Source organism: Microtus oregoni, unplaced genomic scaffold (assembly GCF_018167655.1).
Source record: "Microtus oregoni isolate MIOR12 unplaced genomic scaffold, Mior012 000007F_ref0000211, whole genome shotgun sequence".
In the NCBI taxonomy this organism is placed as follows: domain Eukaryota; kingdom Metazoa; phylum Chordata; class Mammalia; order Rodentia; family Cricetidae; genus Microtus; species Microtus oregoni.
Window position 1 is genome coordinate 10,487,442 of NW_024543066.1, and position 24,198 is coordinate 10,511,639.

The 24,198-nt window shown below is 50.1% G+C and overlaps 1 protein-coding gene across 1 annotated transcript in view; it reads left to right on the forward strand.

The window, feature by feature from the left end:
- Positions 1–24,198, forward strand: part of Hk1 (hexokinase 1) — a 65,185-nt gene that overhangs the window by 39,334 nt on the left and 1,653 nt on the right. Inside the window, exons 5-17 of the mRNA XM_041655743.1 lie at positions 1,755–1,850; positions 2,417–2,516; positions 2,609–2,792; positions 6,337–6,492; positions 8,330–8,563; positions 9,840–10,144; positions 11,273–11,421; positions 11,693–11,812; positions 13,926–14,021; positions 14,776–14,875; positions 19,443–19,626; positions 20,682–20,837; positions 23,025–23,258. Of these exons, the coding sequence (XP_041511677.1) occupies positions 1,755–1,850; positions 2,417–2,516; positions 2,609–2,792; positions 6,337–6,492; positions 8,330–8,563; positions 9,840–10,144; positions 11,273–11,421; positions 11,693–11,812; positions 13,926–14,021; positions 14,776–14,875; positions 19,443–19,626; positions 20,682–20,837; positions 23,025–23,258 (2,114 nt within the window). The remainder of the gene's footprint in view (positions 1–1,754; positions 1,851–2,416; positions 2,517–2,608; positions 2,793–6,336; positions 6,493–8,329; positions 8,564–9,839; positions 10,145–11,272; positions 11,422–11,692; positions 11,813–13,925; positions 14,022–14,775; positions 14,876–19,442; positions 19,627–20,681; positions 20,838–23,024; positions 23,259–24,198) is intronic.

Consider the following 24,198-nt stretch of genomic DNA (forward strand, 5'->3'; position numbering starts at 1 on the left):
ATCAGAGGCTCAAGGTCATTCTCAGCTGCGTAGCAAGTTCAAAGCCAAAGTGGTCCACATGAGACCCTGTGTCAAAAAGTCAATTAGAGACCTGGCAGTTGGTCTAATAACCGAGATGGCCGCTAAGTGACCAACGTGACGACTAAGTCCTGAGAGAGCATGGCTAGCGGATATGGCCTAGCCTCCACAAAGCAGTCTTTGAAGCAGGGAGGAAGGGGTGGCAGGAGGGATATCCTCCTGGGGACAGGAGCCTGCAGGATGGAACAGATGTGGGTGTGGGTGTTGTGGGCAGAGGAGGAGCCAGAAGTGTGACTTACGTACCAACCCTGACCCCCACGGAGGAAAGGTTCAAGGCTGGGACCTCCATTGCCCAAAGCTAAACCAACTCCATTCTTCTCAACATACAAAATGTTCCTCAGAGGAATGAGATAACACCCACCAGGAAGTGGGTAGGAGCTTGGCTCCAGTCACCCAAGTCCGTGTTTGTTTCAGTGGAGGCTGAAGGGAAGAAAACAGTGACCAGGGTCATTCCTAATGCTGGGCTTAGTCATTCTTGCTCCAGAGTGTAGGATCACAAACTCAATGAGGGTTTGCCCACTCCTGTGCAGCCCATAGTCTGCACGCCTCTCAGAGCCAGGTCAGGCCCCTCTTCTTTGTATAAGCCCTGGGAGGCTGGCAGGGCCTTGGCAATGACCGTGGCAAAGCTGCTGTGTCTATAGCAACCTTCCCCACTGAGAAAAGAGCGGCCAAGTCGGACTCTTTTATTCTCTCTTTTACTCTTATTTTTTTAAGGCCATGTGTGAAAACCATTGCAATAATACAAAGTGTAATGCGGAGCTAAGTCCCAACTCACGCCTGCTCCCGGGAACGCAGCTTAGTCAGCCTCTCTTCTGCTTGCTGTTGCTCCACGAACGTGCAAGCAGAGATGAGCATCATACTATCCATCCGATGGTGGATGTGTCACGTACAGATTGGGGTGGAAGGCTCAAAGCAGCACTGGTCCCACAGTGCTTCAGTACCACGGCCCTGGCAAGGCTAATTTGCTTAGCATGGCTTTTTCCCCTTTTGTTTGGTTGTGGATTGGAAGTTGAGACCTGGCTGAAAAGTTGAGGAGGTGATCCATCAACCAGGTCTTACTGGTTTCTCTGGCTCTCTCTCCCATCAGTTTTAAGTTTGTGTGCTTTTGGGGAGCACCTTTACCCAGTGAGCCACCTTGCTGGCCCATTGCGTTCCTTGTGTCCCACAAGGTCAGGCAAGGGTGTCAGATCCTCTGGAACTGGAGTTACAGGTGCTTGTGAGTCATCAAATACGGATGCTGAGAACTGAACTCAGGTCCTCTCCCAGCTACCGAATACTCTTTAACTGCTGAGGCTTCTCTCCAGCTCTTTTGAATGGGTCCTGGCTGACATCCACCTGGGTGTGCATAAGAGAGATGGCTCCAAACCGGAGGACCCCGGTTCGATTCCCAGTACCCACATGGTGGCTCACAATTGTCCAGTTCCAGGGGATCCGACCCGCTCACACAGTCGTACATGCAGACAAAACACCAATGCACATAAAATAAAAATTAATAAATCATTTAAAAAAAAGTTGCCCCAGACAACCCATTAAGTGGATAGACAGCTCTGGCTCCAATGTGACTTGGTAGAGGCCACTTGTCACTGAGGGCGTCTGCTCTGTCCCCGTGCAGGAGTAGCCCCCAAGGCCGTGGGCTGCCATTCTGCTCTCATCCACTTTCTCACTTTCTTTTGCAGGCTATCCTGATCACATGGACAAAGCGGTTCAAAGCCAGTGGTGTGGAAGGGACAGACGTGGTCAAGCTGCTGAATAAAGCCATTAAGAAGCGAGGGGTAATTTCTCTTAGGTTGTGCAAATTCGGGTATGGGACAATCTCCATCTTAAAATGGCGTACCGCTCATGCTTCCCGGAGGGGAGGGACACGGAAGTTCTGTGGTCTGAACACCCTGACAGGGGACAAGTGAGAATTTCAGCCCAGGGGAACAAGTCAGATGTGAAGTCTCAGAAGAGCCACCAGAGGTGGCCTGCGGCAGAGAGACCCTCCCGGGTAACCTGCGGGGATTAGAGCACTGGACTCTGCTTTCCTCCTGCGCATGCGCATGCAGAATTGCCAGCTGCGCTTTGGAGGCTTGCAGAGGAATGTAGGTAGCTCCGCAAGAAAAATACGCTCCCCAAAGAATCCCGAGCCAGATAATTAAGAGGACCTTGCAGTTTCCATAACGTAATCACCGCTCTCTAATCCAGTTAATTGAGTTCTGACTGCAGTGAAGCCAGCGCCACCCACTAGCTTGGTAGCGTGTGAGAATTGAAGCATGCCTGCCAAGCTTATCTCTGGGGTTGGGATTTCTGCACCCATGTGGGAGCTGATGGTGACGTTCTCTCCATCACTGGTCCTCAGGACTATGATGCTAACATTGTGGCTGTGGTGAATGACACAGTGGGGACCATGATGACCTGCGGCTACGATGACCAACAGTGTGAAGTTGGCCTGATCATTGGTAGGTGCCTCCTGAGCTCCGTCCTTTGCGCAGCCCATGAGGTCCCCTCCCCTTCCGTATGTGGTCACGACTCCCCACCTTGTTTCTCCCAGGTACTGGCACCAACGCTTGCTACATGGAGGAGCTGCGACACATTGACCTGGTGGAAGGCGACGAGGGGAGGATGTGCATTAACACGGAATGGGGAGCCTTTGGGGACGACGGGTCCCTGGAAGACATCCGGACCGAGTTTGACAGAGAGTTAGACCGGGGGTCCCTCAACCCTGGGAAGCAGTTGTGAGTAGACTTTCTCTTCCCAGCTACATATATCTAACTTAAGAAGCACTTAGTGAAAGATTGGTGGGTAGACAGGAAAGCTATAAATTCAGGTAGCCACAAATGCTGTCACCCATTGGTTTGGTTTGGTTTTGTCACACGGGTGTGGACCACGGGGCTCTGGCATGCTAGGCAAATACTCTACCACCGAGCCACATTGTCAGCCTTTAAACTGTATTTTCTTTGTTTTGAAACGGAGTCTTTAAGTTGCCTAGCTTGGTCTTGAACTTACAGTCTTCCAGTCTCAGCCTCCTGCGTAGCTGAGATGACAGGCTTGCACTATCAGCTCGCCCTCTATTTCAGATTTGCGTGACCGGACTTTTCTTACTTGGTTAGCTGTACAGCTATGGAGTTCATACCTTGAAAGGCAAGGTGGCTTAGTAGATGAGGGTGCTTCGCGTGTAAGCCTGACAACTTGAGTTCGAGTCCTGAAACCCACGTAAAGATAGGGAGAGAGCCACAGCCACAGAGTTGTTCTCTGATCTCCATGTGTGTCATGGCATGTGCGCCCATGAACACATAAATGTGCACACACACACACACGATAATAACAATTTTTTTTTTTTTAATTTAGAGCTGGAGAGATAGCTTTGTGTGTAGAACCCTGACTGCTCTTCCAGAGGACCTAAGTTCAATCCCCAATGCTCACACAGCAACTCCAAACCATAACTCCAGTTCCAGATTTGCACACAGTTCTGACTTTCACGGCGCCAAGCACACACCTGGTACACAGACATACAGGCAGGCAAAAATCTCCATACATATCAAGTCATAGATTAACTGGGCTCCATCCCTAGTATGTCATAAACTGGGTGCAGTGATACATGTCTACAGTCCTGTCATCAGGAGGTGGTAGACGAGGATCACAAGTTCAAGGTCATCCTGTGCTATAGTGTGTTCAAAGACAGCTGAGGCTACGTGAGACACCCCCCCCATCTCAAATGAATATATAAATAGCTTTGGAAGTGCCAGACACAGGCAAGGTCGTAAGCACACAGTAGCCATATTTTATGGACATGACCTGTGTGAACATGGGTCCCCTGTAGAGGAAACTAAGGCCTAGATGTGCAGTGGCAACAGAATTGAGAGGAATCGGCTGTCAGGCCCTGCTTGCCTTCTGCCAGCTCAGGGATTCCAGCCTAGACTCGGCGAGGCTCTTCCCACAGGAGCCTGGGCAGTGGCTGAACAGCCAGGCCATGGAGCTTTCCACTCTCTTCCACTCTCTGGAGCCAAGCGGGCCTGCCTGGGCCTGTCAGGAACAGGGAACAATGAAGACTGTGTTTGGAAGGGGACCGTGTGCTGTACCGACAGGCCAGGCTGGGTGCTCGAGGGCCCGGCAGCATCTTTGGCTGCTGGATGGCTCTGACTGGAACAAATTGTTTTGCTGTGTCACTGCCAGCCCTGGGGGTGCCAGCCAGCCAGCCAGCCAGCCACCCTCAGGAGGAGGTCTCTGGTCTGCGTGGCTTAGGGGTTCCTTCCGGTCTGACTCAAATATGGTGTCAAGCCCCAGAGTTCTCAGACTGAGTCTTCACTTGGCATGTGCTGTTTCCATCCACGGACTCCCCTAGGTACTCCGTCCTCATATCACATTCACTGTGAGATTGGCCCATTCCTGAATTTGGCCAGAGCAGTGGGGTGAGCTGATTGCCCAAAGCCCACCTCTGGCTGTTAGAGGGAGGCCAGAGGGCAAAGGATGCTGTGAGGGGCTGGGGATGCGTAACATACACACAGCCCTGAGTCAGAACCCCAGTACCGTATAAACCAGACCTATTAATCCCAGGTCTTCTGGAGACAGGAGACTCAGAAATTCAAGCTCATCTTTGCTGCAGATCAAACTTTAGACCAGCCTGTAACTAACTAAACAAAAAACCTGAAACCATCAGACACAGAGACAGACATCTGTTGATCTCAGCTCCTTACCAGTTCCAGGTCTCAGCTCCTGCACCCAGAAAGTGAAGATTTAGGGCTCCAGGGCTGAGGGGTCTGAGTTCCAAACCCAGATCTGCTATTGCTGTTCTTCCATGAATAGGTATATTGACTTCTCTGAACTTCAGCTTCTCCATGGTAGAGCGATCCTCAGGGGCCCATGTTATTGGGAAGCTTCCCGTCCCTGATACCTGTCATCTCCAGCTTCGTCATCAAGCACCAAGGCTGTGATCAGCATATGTACAGGGATGAGGGAGATGGTTCAGCAGCTAGGAGTATATACTGCTCTTGCAGAGGACCGAAGTTCAGGATCCATGTCAGGCAGCTCAAAACCACCCTCTGTGAGCACATATACTCTGGCATACAGACAACATACACACAACACATAATTAATAATTTTTAAAACAAGTGTACAAGTAACCACTTTCCTCATGGAGAATAGCTTCCCCCACCTTTCAAAATAGACATTTTTTTCTCTTCTATAGCATAAATTCTAATTTATTTATTTATTTATTTGATTTTTCAACACAGGGTTTCTCAGTGTAGCGTTGCCTGTCCTGGAACTTGCTCTGTAGACCAGGCTGGCTTCTAACTCAGTGCTCCGCCTGCCTGTGCCTCCCAAGTGCTGGGATTAAAGGCATGTGCCACCACTGCCTGGCTAAATTCTAATTGGTCTTAATAATAAAAACTTGGAGTTAGCTATCAGGGTGAAAGCTGAAGGGTCAGAGAAGCAGAGCAGCCAGTTACTAGAGTTCTTACCTCTGTCAATGCTCAGACCAAAGGGGCGACCCTGTCCTCAGACTGACTGCGTCAGATTGCATTCAGCTCCTGTCCCCTCCTGCCTTACATTCCTCTTCACCCAGCCATATCATTCTAGCCTCCACCTCCCTAGTGCTGGGATTAAAGGCAGGGGATCCCAAGTGCTGGGATCATCTTTATGTGAGCTCTGTTTCTCTTTTAGACTGGGTCAGTTTCCCGTAGCCCAGGGTGACCTTGAATTAACAGAGATCCATCTGCCTCTGTGAGTCCTGGGATTAAAGGTGTGCCCCACCACTGCAAGTGGCTTAGCTTGGCACTCTGATCTTCAGGCAAGATTTATTTGTTAAAACACAAACAAAATATCACTACACACTCTTCTGAGCTGGGCATTTCCTGGCTACCTCCGTTCTGGAAGGCTCTGTGGTATAGTGCTAGGAATGACGGTCCCATGAAAGTACATCATGCGGTTATGTAAGAGATGATCCTTTCGTTTGTGTGGCGCCCCTCTCACCTGTCCCCCATTCTAAATCCTAACAGTTCCCTACCTCCAGGTAGCCTTCCTCACCTGTCCTGCCCTGCAGTGTCCTGTCCTCCTGGGTGGCCACCCTGTCTAGAATGAGCGACCCGCTGTTGAACCGCACCAGTGACCTTGCCTACCACAGAGCCTGGGAGCTTGAGAGAGGCAGTGGGTCCCTTCTGCTTTTCCGCTGTCGCCTCCTTGAATGCTGACCCTGGTGTTGGAAGAGAGGGAACTTAGATACCTATGGGATCCCTTCCTGCGTCAGAGGGAACTTAGATACCTATGGATTCCCTCCTGCAGGTTCGAGAAGATGGTCAGCGGCATGTACTTGGGGGAGCTGGTCCGGCTCATCCTGGTGAAGATGGCCAAGGAAGGCCTCCTGTTTGAGGGGCGCATCACTCCGGAGCTGCTCACCAGGGGCAAGTTCAACACGAGTGACGTGTCAGCCATTGAAAAGTAGGTACCATCTGGGGGCTTAGGAGGGAGGCAGGGGCCTGCTAACTCCTGACTGGGGACAGCTTCTCCCCAAACACCAGGCTCTCGGGATCAATCTCCCCTCACCCTCAGGAGCCGACCTAACCCCGCTGGTTTATCTACACAATCTTTCTGCTAAGGTCTTTAAAAAAACAGCTGAGGGACCTAGAGAGATGACTCAGCAGGTTCAGTCCCCAGCACCCTCATGGCAGCTCACAGTCACCTGTTTCCAGGGATCCAACTTCTGGCCTCTGCAGGCGCCGAGCACGCGTGTGGTACACTAGAAAAACCACAGACATAAAAAAAAAATAAGTCTTAAGAAGAAAAAAAGAAATAACTTAGTACAAGTGTTTTATGGATAATTTTCTTGTGTGGTTTCAAAAACCGCGCCCTCCTCGCTCTTACACAAACACACACATCTCACACATACACCACACACACCACAAACACACTGCACACTCGCTCACTAGACATCCACTCCCTAACCTGACCTTCCCCACCCATGTAAGATTCTAATCAATGAAGCTGATGATTCCAGTGTTGAGCAAGGGACTGACCAAAGCTGGGCCTGGATTCTTGGAATTCCCTCTTGGTGTATCATGGCCTTTCCCAAATTGTGTTCTATGGAACCTAGAGGCGTCCAGTCAATGACTGGATAGTTCTGTGGCCTATTCATTAATTAGGATACCAATGAAACCTGACCACTGTGGCTAACCCAACATTACCCAAACTTCTTTTGAAACCAAACTGCCTCCCTGCTTCCATATTTTCTCAGAGAATGCCTGTGGACAGCCATGTTCCCTAAAATTCAAATTTAGGAACTACTGGCTAATAGATAGAAAAGGAGAAAGTCCAGGCAGCATCCTGGCCTCTGGGATCCCATGGGATGCTGAGAATCTACCATCTTGACTGTTAGGCACAGGCCTGCCTGCAGTCTGAGAGACTCACAGTGTGGTGCAGCTCAGGATCCCCAAGCCTAAAGGACTCGTGTGCCATGCATACCTTCTGTGTTCCACCGGGTCCAGGAGGCTTCATGTAGCCACGGGAGGCCATCAGCAAGACGCGAGGCATCTTGCTGCTCCGTGTCATCTGTCCCCACATGAGTTACCTGCAGCGTGACCTCACTGGTCCTAGGAAATTCACATCATGCCAGCAAAACTTTGCTTTGGCTCCGACAGTTTGAACATAGCTGTCCCTGTGGTTAGAGAAAGAGGCCACCAGGAGGACGAGCACTTTCCTGGACTCCCGCTCTTGGCCTGAGCCTTTGTTAGAGTTTGTCATTGGGTTCTCTTTTGGCTCTGGTCCTGAGATTCTGTGTGCAGGCTGTAACTTAATTTCAGAGTCACTGGTGAAGTCCTTGGCCTGTTTCTGCCATTGGGTCTTTGGTTAATGTGAACCATAACTGCAAAGAGAGGGAGGGGGATAGAGAGATTTTAAAAACTAACCTGAAACTAAAAAGATACATAAAACATGTATGCAGAAAATTAGAATTTTACAGAAAACATCGGGACATACTTGTAACCAACCCAGATCCTCAAGAGGAGAGGTTCCCCTTCACTATGAGCACTAACTCCTGGGCGGAAACAGTTCTACTTGCTCACGGGCTTTGTGTGCGGTCTCCCCTCTCTGAGGCCTGGCATGATGTAGTGTTTCCACCAGCCAGATCTTACTTAGGCAAGTGCACCCGTCCCAGGTGTTTCACAGTGCCAGGCTGCATTTTGGGTTCTGCCTTCCCCAGCTTTGCCTCCCAACTCTGGTGCTTGCTCTCCACATCCTGGCATGGTCCCAAACTCACGAAGTTTGGCCTCTCACCTCACAGGAATAAGGAAGGCATTCAAAATGCCAAGGAAATCTTAACCCGCTTGGGAGTGGAGCCGTCTGATGATGACTGTGTCTCGGTCCAGCACGTATGCACTATCGTCTCCTTCCGTTCAGCCAACCTAGTGGCTGCCACGCTCGGGGCCATCCTGAACCGCCTGCGTGACAACAAGGGCACAGCCAGGCTTCGGACCACAGTTGGTGTGGATGGTTCTCTCTACAAGACACACCCACAGTGAGTCCAGCCTATGTTGTATTTATTTATTAGTTCCCCAGTCTGAGACCAGGGCCCTTCCAAGAGGGCAGACTGCGCACCCACCACGGGTCTGGTTCGGGAAGATAAGACAGTGGGGAGTGCCTAGTTCTGGGAAATCGGGCTAGGAGTTGCTCACGTGGGACGTCCCACCCTCAGTGTCTTCTCACGCATTGTTCCTGCAGTCTACTTCTGGGTCTTTCGCTTCCCAAGGTGAGATAGTGTGTTCTAGACAGGAATGTGAGGCGTCACGTGTCTGCAGCCTGGTTGCATTTTATCCAGAGGTATGGCATCCCCTTTAGAACTGGAACTTAAGGCGGGCCGGGTGGCGCACGCCTTTAGTCCCAGCACTCGGGAGGCAGAGGCAGGTGGATCTCTTGAGTCTGAGGCCAGCACGTAAACAAAGACTAACCTGCAGCAGTTGTTTCACATTTCAGAATTACTAGAAACTTGAGACCATTTAAAAAGTTTCTGAGCCAATAGAAATCATTCTTAATCCGTTCCTTGGAGGCTATGACCGCTGGTATTTTGGGGAAACAGCTTTTCCTGTTTCCTTTGGCAGGCAGCCTTCCATGCAGCATGACACAGTTCTGTGTTTCATGCTGGCCTAAGCTTTTCTTCTAGGGAGGAGGGGAAGAGCCGAGTGGAAATAAAAACAGAACAAGAGGGGTGACTGAGCCCTGTCTCTGCGCTAGTTCCTTCTGTCAGCTCCTCACCAAACCCATTTTTTTCTCAGCACTCCACCTTCAGGCGCTGGTCTCCCTGAGTCCAAGGTCAATACTGGCTCAGGTCACTTGCCTTGGCAGCAGCAGTGCTCACTCACCCCGTTTCTTGGATTGAAGCACTTGCCTTCGGCCCCTGTGACACTTTTAATACAGCAGAGGAAAGAACTCCCCCTCCCTTTCTTTTTATCATTTGAAACAAAGTCTTTCTGTGTAGCCCAGGCTGGTCTGAAATTGACTGGTCTGGAGCTAGTGGTGGCAGGCTTTCTGATTCACACAAGATGGTATGGGCCCTTGAATTTTTTTTTTTTTTTTTTTTTTTGTAGGTAAAACTCATTGTAAGCAGTTTTGGATAATCTCCCTTTCCGTGCTTGTGTGTGTGTGCACGTGTGTGTGTTACACATTCCTATAGTGTGTGCCTAAGGAAAGCAGTAGAGAGAATGGGATTAGCATTGCTGACTGGAGAGTTACCAGATGCCCCGACAGGTAGCTTGGTCCGACTGTGGCGGCACACCCACTTCCACCTTCTCCCTCAGGTATTCCCGGCGTTTCCACAAGACCCTGAGGCGCCTGGTGCCTGACTGCGATGTGCGTTTCCTCCTCTCAGAGAGCGGCAGTGGCAAGGGGGCTGCCATGGTGACCGCAGTGGCCTACCGCCTGGCCGAGCAGCACCGGCAGATTGAGGAAACCCTGGCCCACTTCCGCCTCTCCAAGCAGAACCTGATGGAGGTGAAGAAGAGGATGCGGGCAGAGATGGAGATGGGGCTGAGGAAGGAGACACACAGCAAGGCTACCGTCAAGATGCTGCCTTCTTTTGTCCGGAGCATCCCGGATGGGACTGGTGAGGGCTTGTTGGGACTGCCACACCTCTGTCCCAAGAACCAGGGGGGCTGGATAGGGGACATTTTGGACCCCTCCCAAGGATGCTTTTGCACTGGTAATGCCTAATTTGACAAGAGCTGGAATCTTACCCATCCCAATGTGTGTGTGTGTGTGTGCATGCGCTTGTGCTCTGGAGTTTGAGGCCAGCTTCAGCTATATTGTGAGTTTGGGGCCATCCTCAGCTACATTGTGAGTGAGTTTGGGGCCAGCCTCAGCTACATAAGACAGACTAATAGAATAATTCACACACTCCTTTTCAGTAGTAGCAGGGTATGTGTGAGGGAGATGGGCCTGGGGCTTTGCATCCTTGGACAGGTTGGAGAAACATCCTGCCCCTCACTGCCGCTACTTCTGAGGAAAGATTTTTGAGTGGATCCTCAGAATAATGACTAACTGGGGTAGAAAAAAATCTTAGAGCTAAGTTACTTATTGCTTAAATTTGTAAATCACTCTCAAATTTAGTGGCAGAGATCAACTACCATTTACAGTGGCCACGGGCAATTCTGTTCCAGGCCAGGCTCTGCTGAGGGTCAGCTGAGAGGCCAGCCTCAGCCTTTTCTGGATACCCAGGGTCAGCGTGGCTAACCATGGCTTTCCCACCAGTGGGCTACTGCACTCTACCGAAGGGTCGAAGCAGGATCTGGAAGCCATGGCTTGAACCCCAGAACCCCAAAAGGAGAGAAATAGGTTCCTCCATTTTTCAGTGGCAAGACGCTGAAATAGCTTGCACCCACATTGCAAAGAGGGAAGAGAGGCTGTGGCCATTTTTAGGTTGCATACATTGATACAAATTATGCATGTTTTGATATGAGGGTCCTAAAGTCAAGATACTGTTGTCCGGTTTTTAAGTAACCCTGGTGAAGTTTAGCTATTGTGACCAATAGTTCCCTCCTGGGTCCACCCTTCTATTACCAGCCCAGCTTGTCACTCAGAGTCCAGCTCTCCTTTGAGGTCGTGCTGGATATCACAGGCAACATTTATCACGGTCCCTGAAATGCGGGATGGGGGCAGTTGCGGGCAGCAGGGCAGCAGCTACCAAGACGCACATAGCCACCTGTGGCTTTCTCTGTGTTTTTCCTTGTGACAGAGCATGGTGACTTCTTGGCCTTGGATCTCGGAGGAACAAATTTCCGTGTCCTGCTGGTGAAGATCCGTAGCGGGAAAAAGCGGACGGTAGAAATGCATAACAAGATCTACTCCATTCCCGTGGACATCATGCAGGGCACCGGGGAAGAGGTAAGGGGCACGTACGCATGCCTGTCGAGGGTGCATTGGTGGTCACGGGATAACCCATACCTGCCACGTGACGCTGTAGCTGTCCCTGTGGCCCTAAAACATCAAGTTTTTTTGTGCTATGCCTTGCCCATGATTCTAGGATATGAAGTTACCAGAGAAAGGAGCTTTGCATGCGTGTGTGTGTGCATGTGTGCGTGCGTGTGTGCATGTTTGCATGCTGAAACTGAGAAACCAAAGAGAGCCTCGCTAACCCGTTTCTTCTCTCTTAAAGCTGTTTGACCACATTGTCTCCTGCATCTCCGACTTCCTGGACTACATGGGGATCAAAGGCCCCCGGATGCCTCTGGGCTTCACCTTCTCGTTTCCCTGCAAGCAGACGAGTCTGGATTGTGTGAGTCTCTTTCCTGTGCACAGCAGATCTCTGACAGTGCTGACTTCATGTGGTTAGGGCTTTCTCTGACCTCAACGCTGTCCTTAGATGTCTGGGACGGTCTTACATGTCTTATGGGTCACTTCCAGAACACCCTAAGACTACTCTTCTGTCATTGTTGAAAGGAGCCATCTTGCCAGGTGATGGTGAACTCCTTTTATCCCAGCACTTGGGAGGCAGAGGCAGGCAGATCTCTGAGTTTGAGGTCAGCCTGGTCTACAGAACAAGTTCCAGGACAGGCAGAACTACATTGTCTCCAGGCACAAAGAACCATGCCCTTTTCTGTTTCCCTGTGTCCTTGGCTGCCACCTTCGTTGTAGAACTTTGCACACCTCCTAAGTAGCTCACTAACTCTTTCCTTCTTTCCTTCCTCCCCAACCCCACTTCTTTTCCCCCTGTTCCTTTACCCCAGACTGGCTGCCAACTTGGTTGTGAAGCCTTTGATCTCACCACTGCCACCTCCTAGGTCCTGGAGTCACAGGCATGTGCCACCACGCCTGATTTATGTGTGCTGTCATGGAACCCAAAGCTTTGCCCATGCTAGGCAAGCACTCTGCCAGCTAGCCTCATCCTCAGCCCCTAGTGGCTTTCCTTTTGGCTGGTTGTATGGCAAGGAGCTGGATGCCCATAGGCCCTGGCACAGTGCGCTGTTAGAACAGACTTTTGTGTAAATGCCTGAGAAAGCGATGGGTGAAATGGGTCCCAGATGGGGCTTGGGTGTGGGGATGGGTGAAGGTTCCTTTTAGGACTCAAACCCAAGACAGGTCTCACTCAGTACCTGTGGCTCCTCCTAACAGTTCTCGCCCTGCCCCCTCCCCTAAACCTCTCCTTCCCAGGGGCTGATCCCATCAAACAGCCATTTTGGCTACACCAGGCTCCTCTTTTGGTTGATGCCTACACTCTTGCTTCCCCTCCCCTCAGGTCTAATCTGCCAGCCATGTTCAACCTGGACTCTTCCCTCGGCTTGCCTTCTGCCGTGAAAATCATCTCCCTCCTTAGGAGTCCTGTCATCCTCCTATTTCATTACCTTTTCTGTCCTTAGCGATCTATACCAGTGCCAGAGTCAGAACCGTGTGCCAGCTCTCAGCTGTGCAGGAAGGGCCACGGGTGGGTGGACATATTGGGGACAGAGGGATAAGATTATGCGGGACCGCTGAGGGAGGAACAGCCAGCCTGTCTGGAAGATCTGTAGGCAGCCAGTCATGTCACAAGTGGAGACATGGCCAGGGAGAGACCCCAGGTGATGGTCTACGGCCTGATTGGCAGTGCTGGAGAGCTAAGGAAGTTGATGTCGTCAGCCATTAGGCCATGGTGCTGACCTTTAAGCCTTTTTAGATATCAGCAGTTGATTCTTTTTTTTTTTTTTTTTTTTTTTTTTGAGGCAGGCTCTTATGTTGCCCAGGCTGGCCTCAGATTCCTTATGAAGCCAAGAATGGCCTAGAATTTCTAATCCTCCTGCCTCTACCTCCCATGTGCTGGCATTATTATGAGTGTATACCGGCACACCTGGTTTGTACAGTGCCCGCTCAAAGCTAGGGCTTTGTACGTGTTAGGCAAGCACTCTGCCCGCTGAGCAACATCTCTAGCCCTAAACTTTTGTCATTGCAGTTTTCAGAGGTCTGTAGCTCAGACTAGCCCAGAACTTACGTGCCCTAGACTGCTCTTGAACTGAAGGATAATATGTTTGCTTCAGCCACTCAAGTAATGAGATTCTAGGTGTGGGCCACCACATCCATCAGGATGACTCTTCTGTCACCTCCCACTCCTGTAGTGCACACACACACACAGAGCGCGCTTGTATAACTATAGTTTTGCGTTCCTTCCGTTACAAGGTCAGCAACCAACCTTACGTGCCTCTGTTTCTCCATCTGTGAGGTGGGATTGGAGAAGAGATAGCTGTGAAGATGGAGGGGGTCAGCCCACAGGGCCTCCTCACTCACACTTTATTATATTGAGTGTGATGTCCTGGCATCTAGACACAGCCTCCGTGGTTATTGCCGGGGAGGGAGGGTATCAAATTCTCCTGACTATAGAAGGGTTACTCACCCAGGCTCTTTGGCTGCTTCTCTTGTAGGGAATCTTGATCACCTGGACAAAGGGTTTCAAGGCCAGCGACTGTGTGGGTCACGATGTGGTCACTTTACTGAAGGATGCCATAAAGAGGAGAGAGGTAATTCAATATTTTTAAAATAATTTTTTTTTTGCCTTAGGGGGGTTTACAAAAATTAAGCTTGCTTCTTTGTGAAGAATTGGAACACCATAGAAGCATGTAATTAGGGGACAGTAGAGGTGTCCCCAGTCACTGCCAGCATTAAAGTGACACTTCTCAGCTTTATATTGTTAAGGATAATATGGGAGCTGGAAAGAGCCTGCCACCAAGTCTGGTGACCTGAGTTTGGGTCCCAGAACCCACATGATGGAGGGGGAGAATTAACTCCTGTGGTTTATCCTGTGGTGTATGTGTGTGCATGTGCGTCACACACGATAAAGAAATAAGGGGCTGGAGAGATGGCTCAGAGGTAAGAGCACTGGCTGCTCTTCCAGAGGTCCTGAGTTCAATTCCCAGCAACCACATAGTGACCCACACCCATCTATAATGAGATCTAGTGCCCTCTTCTGGCATGCAGGTGTATGTGCAGACAGAATGCTGTATTTATACATAATAAATAAAGGGATGATATACTCAAAGAGGGGAAAAGTCATGGAAAGAGAGAAGCAGTTCCTAAGAGCCCATACGGCCAGGTACTGCGGGGGTTCCCAAGCAGCACATGTGAACACCCTTAGAAGATATTGCTACTCTGTGTCAAAGTACAGACCACTGTCAAGAAATCAGCCCAGGTTCCCAGCAGCATCCAGTCCACAGCATGAACAAGCACGATTCAAGCTGGCCCTTCCCTAAGACCCATGTCCCTTTCTTTTCCAAGGAGTTTGACCTGGATGTGGTGGCCGTGGTCAACGACACGGTGGGCACCATGATGACCTGCGCCTATGAGGAGCCCACCTGTGAAATTGGACTCATCGTAGGTAAGTGTCCTGCCTGGTTTGTAGAGATCCGGCAGCTCAGTTCTTAGTTGGAGACAGTCGATCTGTTGGTCCCATTTATTTACTATTCTATATTGGAGAAAGGCTGCAGGGTTCCATTCCCAACATCCCATAATGCACATCAATTATGATTGGACTGTCAGTCAGTGAACTCTCCAGGAAAGAGGCCACAAACACCCCCCCCCTCCCCCCCAAAAAAATCCTTATGTGTCCTGGGTAGATGGAGTAGGGTGTCTGGAACCAGCCTGTGTGTCAGAGCCCCAGGGCTACAGGCTCACAGGCTGCAAAGGAAGCAGAGAGCATCTTCACTCCTGACCATGGTCTAGCTGGAAAGGGCTAGTGTGATTTTAGACATCATTCGCCATCAGTAGTCACTGTCTAAATGGCCCCAGCCCTGTAGGTTGTTGCCTTGTGTTCCAAACATGGCAGAGACCCAGGCCTCAATAGCGTGAAACTGTATGTGTGTCCATGTGATGGATGGACAGTATGTGTGCAGGAATGCATGTACCCCACAGTGCATATGGGGGTCCAAGGACAACCTGCGGTGTTGGTCCTCGCTTCCATCTTGAGATGGCGTCTCTTGTTTGCCTCCTATCTTGCTATACAGGTAATAGAATTATAGCCACGCACTGTTGTGCTGGGTGTGTACATGAGTTCTGGGGATTTGAACTTAGCTCCTTTTGCTTGCTCGGCGAATGCTGCCCCCACTGAGCTGTCTCCCTAGCCCGAGAACATTAAATTCCTGAAGCACTCTGACTAGGGTGAGAAAATCCTTTGACCTAGCATCAGGGGACGCGAGAAAAATGAAGTGCCCTCTATTCATTCTTGCTGGTATACTAAAACAAACTAACAAAATCAACCTAGGGGAGAAAGGGTTCATTTTCGCTCCCAATTCCAGGTTAGAAACAGGCAAGAACCTGGAACAGCTAGCCACATCCTGTTCATAGAGTAGAGAGAATTGAATGCACAGGCTGACACTTGCTTGTGCTCAACCTGACTTCCCCCCTCGTATCCAGTTCAGGACCCCTGCCTAGGGGATGGTGCTGCCCTCAGTGGACTGGGTCTTCCATATCAAGCCAATGCAGACAATCCCTCATTAAGACTGTCTTCCCAGCTGAATCTAGGCTGTTGTCGTGTTGAGTTGGCAATTAAAGTAAACTATTGCACCTCCCCCAACACTTCCTTAATCGCCAACATCCGCAAACACTACTTACTACTTGGATAGCATGAAATGTCACCCCGGTCTCAGGATCATTTCCGGTGTCTGGAGGTTGGGATGGGGCTCGCAGGTTGTCCTCTGTGCCAGGAAAGCTTTCGTATCAATTATTAGTCACTTCACGTGACTGCTGTGAAAACAGAAAATCAGGAAGCAGGTCCGAGTGGAAGGCGTTTGGCGTCTGCCCCGAGACTTTATTTATCCCTTCCTTTGGCAAAGCTTTCTCCACCCAGCCCTGCCCAGCCTTTTACCTGTTAATGGATTTGGTGGGACCTGCAGAGCCAGAGTGACTAGGCATATTTTCTCTCAGGCCAGGCCTCACCTTCCTGCCTGGGAGCAAAAGTCTGTCCAGGTCGGCACAGTGCTATCAGAGGTTCTGGTGCCAGGATTCAGGCGTTCTTTCTTGCCACCATCCAGAGATCTCTTTGCTCAGACTTCTTGTGGCCAAGAATACAGTTTACGTATCTTGGCTTTCTTTGCATCTTCTATTTCCGGGACTTCTTTTTTTTTTTTCTCTTCCTTTATACTTTGGGTAGAAGGGAATTGAGAAAACAGTAACAATCCAGTGGTATTGTTGGGAGGAGTGCCTTGGGAACTCTGCTTAAGTTTTTCAGAGGGTTTATGCCTTTGGTCTGGCCAGTGAGGTGGGGGAGAGGGACATATCCTTGAATGAGATGAATGCTGCCCACATCCCCGAGGGCTTTGCTATAGTAATGCAGTTTATAGGCAGCTGCACCACCAGGAACCTCACTCCAAAACCCTTGAGTCGAGATTGAGTGAAAACGAGGACATGGCCACTCCAGGGTATGGTTGAGGAGAAGGTTTTTACTGTAGGTATGAGAAAGAGTTCAGCCAGAGGCATCTGGAAGAGTCCAGACTGAACGTGGCCAGCATGATAGACCGGGCTGTGAGAGGAGAGAGGTGGGGGGAGGAGCAGGAGAGAAAGGACCAAGAGAGCACATGGGAATCAGGAGGCCAAGAGAGGAACCAGGAGCCAAAAGAGCACAGGGACAAAATGACTAAAAGGAAAGGGAAGCTGGGGGAGGGGAGCCCAGGCTTAGGGTGGGGGGCAGGGTGAGAAGTGTGGGAGGAGCCACATCTCAGGTTGCTTTGAAACCTACCAAAGATCTTCATGAGCATGGCCAGAGCATCTGTAGGAAGGTCTTCTTGCCTGAGTTCCGGTCTGTGCAGTAAGACAATGACCTCCAGTGACCATCAGCCTGTGGCCATGACATTAAAACTACCGTCAGGGCTAGCGGCGTGAACCTCAGTGGGCAAAGGCACCTGCCGCCATGCCTGATAGATTGAGTCTGATCCCCAGGTTCACTCCACAAGAGAACTGACTCCTGCAAGTTGAACTCTGACTCCACGCATGCGCGGGCCTGGAACTCGTACAGTATAAAAATAACCAAGTGCTCTGAAAGTTTGTTTACATAGCCCCTTGGGCTAAAACTGCAACTTCTGCTCCTCTCCCTGGGTCCTGGGGGATACCAAGTAAGACATGCTCTAGGGAGTTCAAGAATGGAAACCGGAGGCTTCTGAGCCCTGGGAATCAAACTGCCCAGAGGGATGTTCCTTGTCTCAGATCAGCAGGTATTCTATGAGGTCTGTGTCCCTCATCAGATAGGAGGGAGCCTTGTTGAGACAATGTCCCCATAAGATTGGGCTGTAGGCAAGCCTGTAGGGCATTTTCTTAATCAGTGATTGATAGAGGAGGGCCCAGCCCACATTGTAGGTGAGACCATCCCTGGGCTGGTGGCTCTGGTTTCTGTGAGAAAGCAGGCTGAGAAAGCTAGTGAGCAGTACCCCTCCATGGCCTCTGCATCAGCCCCTGCTTCCAGGTTCCTGTCCTTATTTCCCACAGTGATGAGCTAAAATGAACCCTCTCTTCCCCCATGTTGCTTTGGTCAGTGTTTCAATAGTAACCCTAATCAAGACAGTCTGTGATACCAGCCAGGCAAAGGACTGTTGCATAGAAAGGTGGGATGCAAGCCCCAGCGCTCAAGTGTCTGTTGACTAGGTGTAGTTCATGACTGCCCTGTATGAGAAAGGACGAATGGATGAGGTGGGAAGATAGTCCTCTGGCCGCTCACTGTGTTCGCACAACCCTGGTATGCATATGTATGAATTATAGGGGTGCTTGCACAGGTGCGTGCGTGCGTGTGTGTGTGTGTGTGAGCACGTGTGCGTGTTCCCCCCCATCTAAATATTGCCTGAACTCCCACTAGTCATACATTCCTTTATTGTAAGAGTATCTACCAACCTACATATAGCCCTGGCTGAACAGGTCGACAGGTGAGGTTTTAGGTAAATAAAGTAAATCAGTCAAAGTTTGGTGTCATGGGAGGTGGTGGTGGACACATGAGGATTGCTGCAAGTTCAAGGCCAGCCTGGTCAACAGAGTGCCAAGCCAGTCAGGATTACACTAGAAAACAAAGATGTTTTGCTCATTAAAACAAACAAACAAACCACAAAACACACACTCAGCTGGGCAGTGGTGGTGCAGGCCTTCTAATTCCAGCACTGGGGAGTCAGAGGCAGGTGGATCTCTGTGAGTATGAGGCCAACCTGGTCTACAGATTAAGTTCCAGGACAGCCAGGGCCACATAGAGAAATCCTATCTTGAAAAACTATTAATATATATATATATATATACACTATATATAATGTATTACAATATATAATACATATAAATTCATTAGTATATGAATGTGAATATATAATAGTTTATATATAATATATACTACACACATGCTGAGGGCTGGGGACGTAGCTCAGTTGGCAGAATGCAACTGAGTGCACCCAGCCCCCTTCCTCCAAGGCTCAGGGGTCACTATGGGAGAGGAGGCAGAAAACTATAAGAGCCAAAGGCTGCTGTAGAAACAGTCTTTTAGGCTCTGACTGAAAGCATGACCTGTGCGAGATCGAGACAAGATGGAGGCAGACAAAAATTCCAGCACGGGTCTGGTGGGTGTCATGAATTCTACCTCTAGCTGCGGAGCTGTTAGCAGTCAGTGTGTGCGGGGAGGGAGGCTTAGTTTTCTTCAGAGTTGGGTCCCTGAGAGGTTCCCAGTGCTCTGCAGATGGTCCCACCCTAATGCACATGCAGGCAGCACTAACTGGGTTCTGTGGGTATTGGGGGGGGGGGGGCACGTGAAGTTGGGAGGGAAAAGTGGTGGAGGGTGGGGGGAGGAAATGGGGCATAATTAATTTAAATATATGCATATATTAATATTAAAGAATTTTTAAGTAGCTCTTACCTGACGTCGGAGCTCCAGGTGCAAAGACGCCTTGGCACGGGCCCCATCATTCACCTCTGCCCCTGTGTTTTAGGGACTGGCAGCAATGCCTGCTACATGGAGGAGATGCGGAACGTAGAGATGGTGGAGGGGAACCAGGGGCAGATGTGCATCAACATGGAGTGGGGTGCCTTTGGCGACAACGGATGTCTGGATGACATCAGGACAGACTTTGACAGAGTGGTGGACGAGTATTCCTTAAACGCTGGGAAACAGAGGTAATCAGCCCACGAAGCAGCTCCGCGCATGCGGGGTGATGTGGTCCGCGTTCTGTTGCTGGAGGAAGCGTTTCTAGATGGAGGAGTCTGCGCAGAGGCTTGGAAAGCCATCCCTCTGGTATTATACTAACCTTGGGTTTTTGATTCTTGGCACAGTGCAGGATTATTTCCAGAAGTGATGGTGACAGCAGACACACCGCCTCATTTGCCCTTTGGGGGTCTCAGAGTTTAGCCAAGCCCTGTTTCTTCCCTAGGGTGGACGAAGTAGATGCCATTCCAACTGCAAGCTCCTGCGCCCCCTAGTGACCGCTCCAAGTTTTGCAGCTTAGGTCATAGATTAGTTCTAAAATGGCAGCGTCCACCCAGAAATGAAGTGGCTGCCCCAGTCTCCCAAGAATCAGGATATTCAGTGGCATAGCCAGGACAAACTTGTCCAAGTCATGTCTTTTGGAAAATAAACTGGCTCCAGTTTAACCCGAAAGTGTTGTGGCCCACCCGACTTTCCTCCACTTTGGGCTTAATCTGCATTTGGTTGATGGCAAAACCATCCAAGAACTAAACAAAACAAAACAAAACAAAAGACTTAGCAGTTTGCTTAGTCTAAAACTGCCCTCAAACGCTTTACTGAGGGACTTGTGCTGTGTTGGGCTGTGACCTCACGGAGACACCCACCCCCGTCCTCTCAGGGCCATCAGTGTGGAGGAAGGGAGCCTGTGTGTGTGCTGTAAAAGGGTGGGTGTGTGAGCGCCTGGAAGAGCGGGAGCCAGTCTGGGTGGGCCTCTCTGGGGTGTGGCTAAGAACCGAGCAGGATGGGGCCTGACAAAGACCAGGTCGTCACTGGGAGGGAAGCCACCCAGCACAGTTTTCTGTGACCGCTGAAGGCATCGATGTGGGGAGGGTAGAGGGCTTTCTAGGTCCCTCTCTGCCTGTGTGGGGACACACAGGGCAGGCATGTGACTGGTCAGACCCTGGCCAGGCAGTCCTAGATCCAAGTGACCGCTGGACTGCAAGGGTGAGCAACCCCCTGCTCAGCACCCCCCCCCCTCTTAATTCAGGTTTGAGAAGATGATCAGTGGAATGTACCTGGGTGAGATAGTCCGTAATATCCTCATTGACTTCACCAAGAAAGGCTTCCTCTTCCGGGGACAGATCTCCGAGCCACTCAAGACGCGAGGCATCTTTGAGACCAAGTTTCTCTCTCAGATTGAGAGGTGAGGAGGGAGGGTGTTTTTTCCCACCATTTTGCTTTCTGCTTCTCTGAATTGGACTATTCTGGGTGCCTTGTGGAAGCAGAGTCCTATGGTAGGAATTTATTTGCGCTTAGAGCGCTATCACTCCACTTAGCATAACATTTGTAAGGCCTGAGTAATATTTCATTGTGCATAGCTATCACATTTTGCTTTCCCGCTTCTACTACCTGGCAGCTTGGGTTGTTTCCACCTTTTCATGTCTCTGAATAATGCTGTGAACATGGGGGAGTAAATATTTATTTGGTCCTTTTATGTCTCTCATGAATATACAAGTGGACTCGCTGGACCCATTTTAAATTTCCTGAGGAACTACTATATTGATTTTCAAAATGGCCACTCTATTTGACATTCCCAGCATCCTCACTCAAAGTTACCAGTTTCTGACAGTCTAATAGTAAATGAGAAGAAAAGAGCGAGCTACATAAATTCTATAGGGTCTTTTTAAAATTAGTATTTGGGAGAAGGAAGCAAATAGCTTTGAGGAAAAAACATTTGCTCTGTATGTGACAAGAGGCAGAAGCATGGCACGAGGTGGGGCTGGGGGCCAGATCCCAAAGTTCTGATCCTGAGACCTGCCCTTGACTGTGGGCCTCATTCCCTCCTCTTTAAAATGGGAACAATGAAAGCTGGGTATAATGTGCAGGGCAGAGGGTCAGGAGTTTGAGGCCAAACCTACTACATAGTGAATTTGGGGCCAGCCTAGGCTGAGATTCTGTCTCAAGTGCAGAGAAAAGTAGTGGTTGTATCCAGGCCGTGCATATAAAACACATGCCGTGTAAGTCCTTGGGAAAGGCTGGCCATTCTTATTTCAGCTTTCGGTTTGCTGGAAGGGAAGCCAGCCTTGGGACACGCTAGATAGTTGGTGTGGCCACTAAGTGCGGGAACAAAGGCCATCTTGCTAAGAGAAGAATGCCAATTAAGCCAGTGTGGTAAGAAATGGCATTTTAAAAAAAGATGATTGTGTGTCACAGCGTGCGCACACGGCAGTCAGAGGACTTCAGTAGCTTCTTCCCTCCCTCCACCTTGCTTTTGAGGGGGCGACTCTCTTGTTTCAGGCTGGTCACCCATCTCACTGTGGGGTGCTTCCAGCTTTTGACATGGGTTCTGGAGTCGATTTTGGTTCATTATGCGTTCATACCCAGTGCTTTACTCGTGGGCCACCTCACAGCCCCGATATGGCTCCTAGGAAAGGGAGGTAGGCAGATGGTGATGGCCCCAAATTCACTATGTAGCTGAGTTTGGCCTCGAACCCCTGACCCCGGGCCACACTCTATCTTAAGAAAAAGGAGGAAGGGTAAAAATCTAAAACTGTGAATAGCAGTTTCTCTAAGGTATTGGGACTATGGTTAGTTTCTCGATTTTCATTTTTCTAGGTTTTTTCCATATTTTATAGTTTAGCATATACTTACACACTTTTGAACTCATTAGAAAAAAGTTTTCCTCCATCTTCCTAATGCTGAGACCCTTTAATACAGCTCCTCATGCTGTGGTGAGCCCCAGCCATAGAATTATTTTGTTGCTTCTTTGTACCTGTAATTTTGCTGTTCTGAATGGTAATGCCAAGACCTGTATTTTCCAATGGTCTCAGGCGACCCTCGTGGTCATTCACCCACCAATGGATCGCAAGCCACAGGTGGAGAACAACTGGTTTAAAGGGATGAGGTAGAGAGGTGGCCATTGGTTAAGAGCATGCGCTGCTTTTGGAGAGGACCCAATGAGTCAGTCAGGTGGCTCACAGCCACCTGTCACTCCAGTTCCAGGGAACTCGACAGCTGTGGCTGCCACAGGCACCCCATGACTCGTGTACACACTTACACACACAATTTTAAGTTGAGGGTGGGAGACACAGCCTGGCTTATAGCTATTCTAGAGGCCCACAGTGTGATTTCAGCCTGTGCAGTTAGGCAGGCCACAGAATCTTGCACATCCAGCGCCAGAGAATCCGACATCCTCTCCTGGCCGCCATGGCATAGACATAGACACAGACACACCTACCTACAAATATATATTCCTTGCATTTAAAAAGCTAACCAGAAAGGAAACAACCCCCCATGATGTCATCTACAGCCCAGCAGAGTGCTTTGGGCCGGGCCCTTTGCTCCAAGGGGGGCATGCTCCATCCAACTCACTGGCTCTCGTCCTCCACAGCGACCGGTTAGCGCTACTGCAGGTACGGGCCATCCTTCAGCAGCTGGGTCTGAACAGCACGTGTGACGACAGTATCCTGGTCAAGACTGTGTGTGGGGTGGTGTCCAAGAGGGCCGCGCAGCTGTGTGGTGCTGGCATGGCCGCCGTGGTAGAGAAGATCAGGGAGAACAGAGGACTAGAACATCTGAACGTGACCGTGGGAGTGGACGGGACGCTCTACAAGCTTCATCCGCAGTGAGTACACAATTCTCCATGGGAATGCACGAGCCCGAGACGAGTGACCCCGGTGTTTGAAGGGAGTTTAGGGAGCCAGGGAAGGGCTTCACTGAGCAGCTCACACGAGCGTGGTGTGGCGCTGTCCCCCTCTGAGAGTATGTGTGTGAAAGAGTGAGAGAGAGAGAGACGGCCTACTGTGATTGGTAAGAGGGCATTCAGAACCAGGGAGGTGACCTGTTATCTGGTTCACCAGTCAGTTTAGGCCAGGGCTCTGCTGCGGGAAGGGAACCTTTTCGTTAGAGTAGTGAACCTGCTCTTGAACCCATTGTATGTTCCAAAGTTGGGGTCTCAGGAGCAGACCCCAGCGTGTCTGGACAGAAGCCCTCTGTATTAGTCAGGGATCTATAGAGGAGCAGAACTGGAGAGGATGAATCTCCTTTAAAAGTAGGTTTATTAGAGTGGCCTACAGGCTGGGAAAGACTAGGAAACAATGGCTGTCTCCCAACAGAAAAGGCCACCTCTCCGGAGGAGGCTGGACATCTTAGCTGGTCTTCAATCCAATTCGGAATCCTGAATACCAGTGAAGGAATGCCTCAGCAACTAGATGGATGCACTTGGCAGGGAGGGCAATCAGGCATAAAGCAAAACCTTCCTCCTTCCATGTCCTTTTATGTGGACTGTCGACATTTAGGTGTGGCCTACATTTAGGGTGGATTGTACCCCCTCCAATAATCCAATCAAGGAAAATCTCAGATGTTTGGGTTTTAGTTAATTCTAGATGTGGTCAGGTTGACAACCAAGACTAGCCATCACCTAACTGGACTTGTTAGAAAAGTTTAAAGCAGGGGTTCCCAACCCTCCTAATGCCCACAGTCTGAGCCATCACTTAGAAAGTTATCCAGCGGGCTTGCGACTCAGTTCGCAGAGTGCTTACCTAGCATGCGAGCAGCTCTGGATT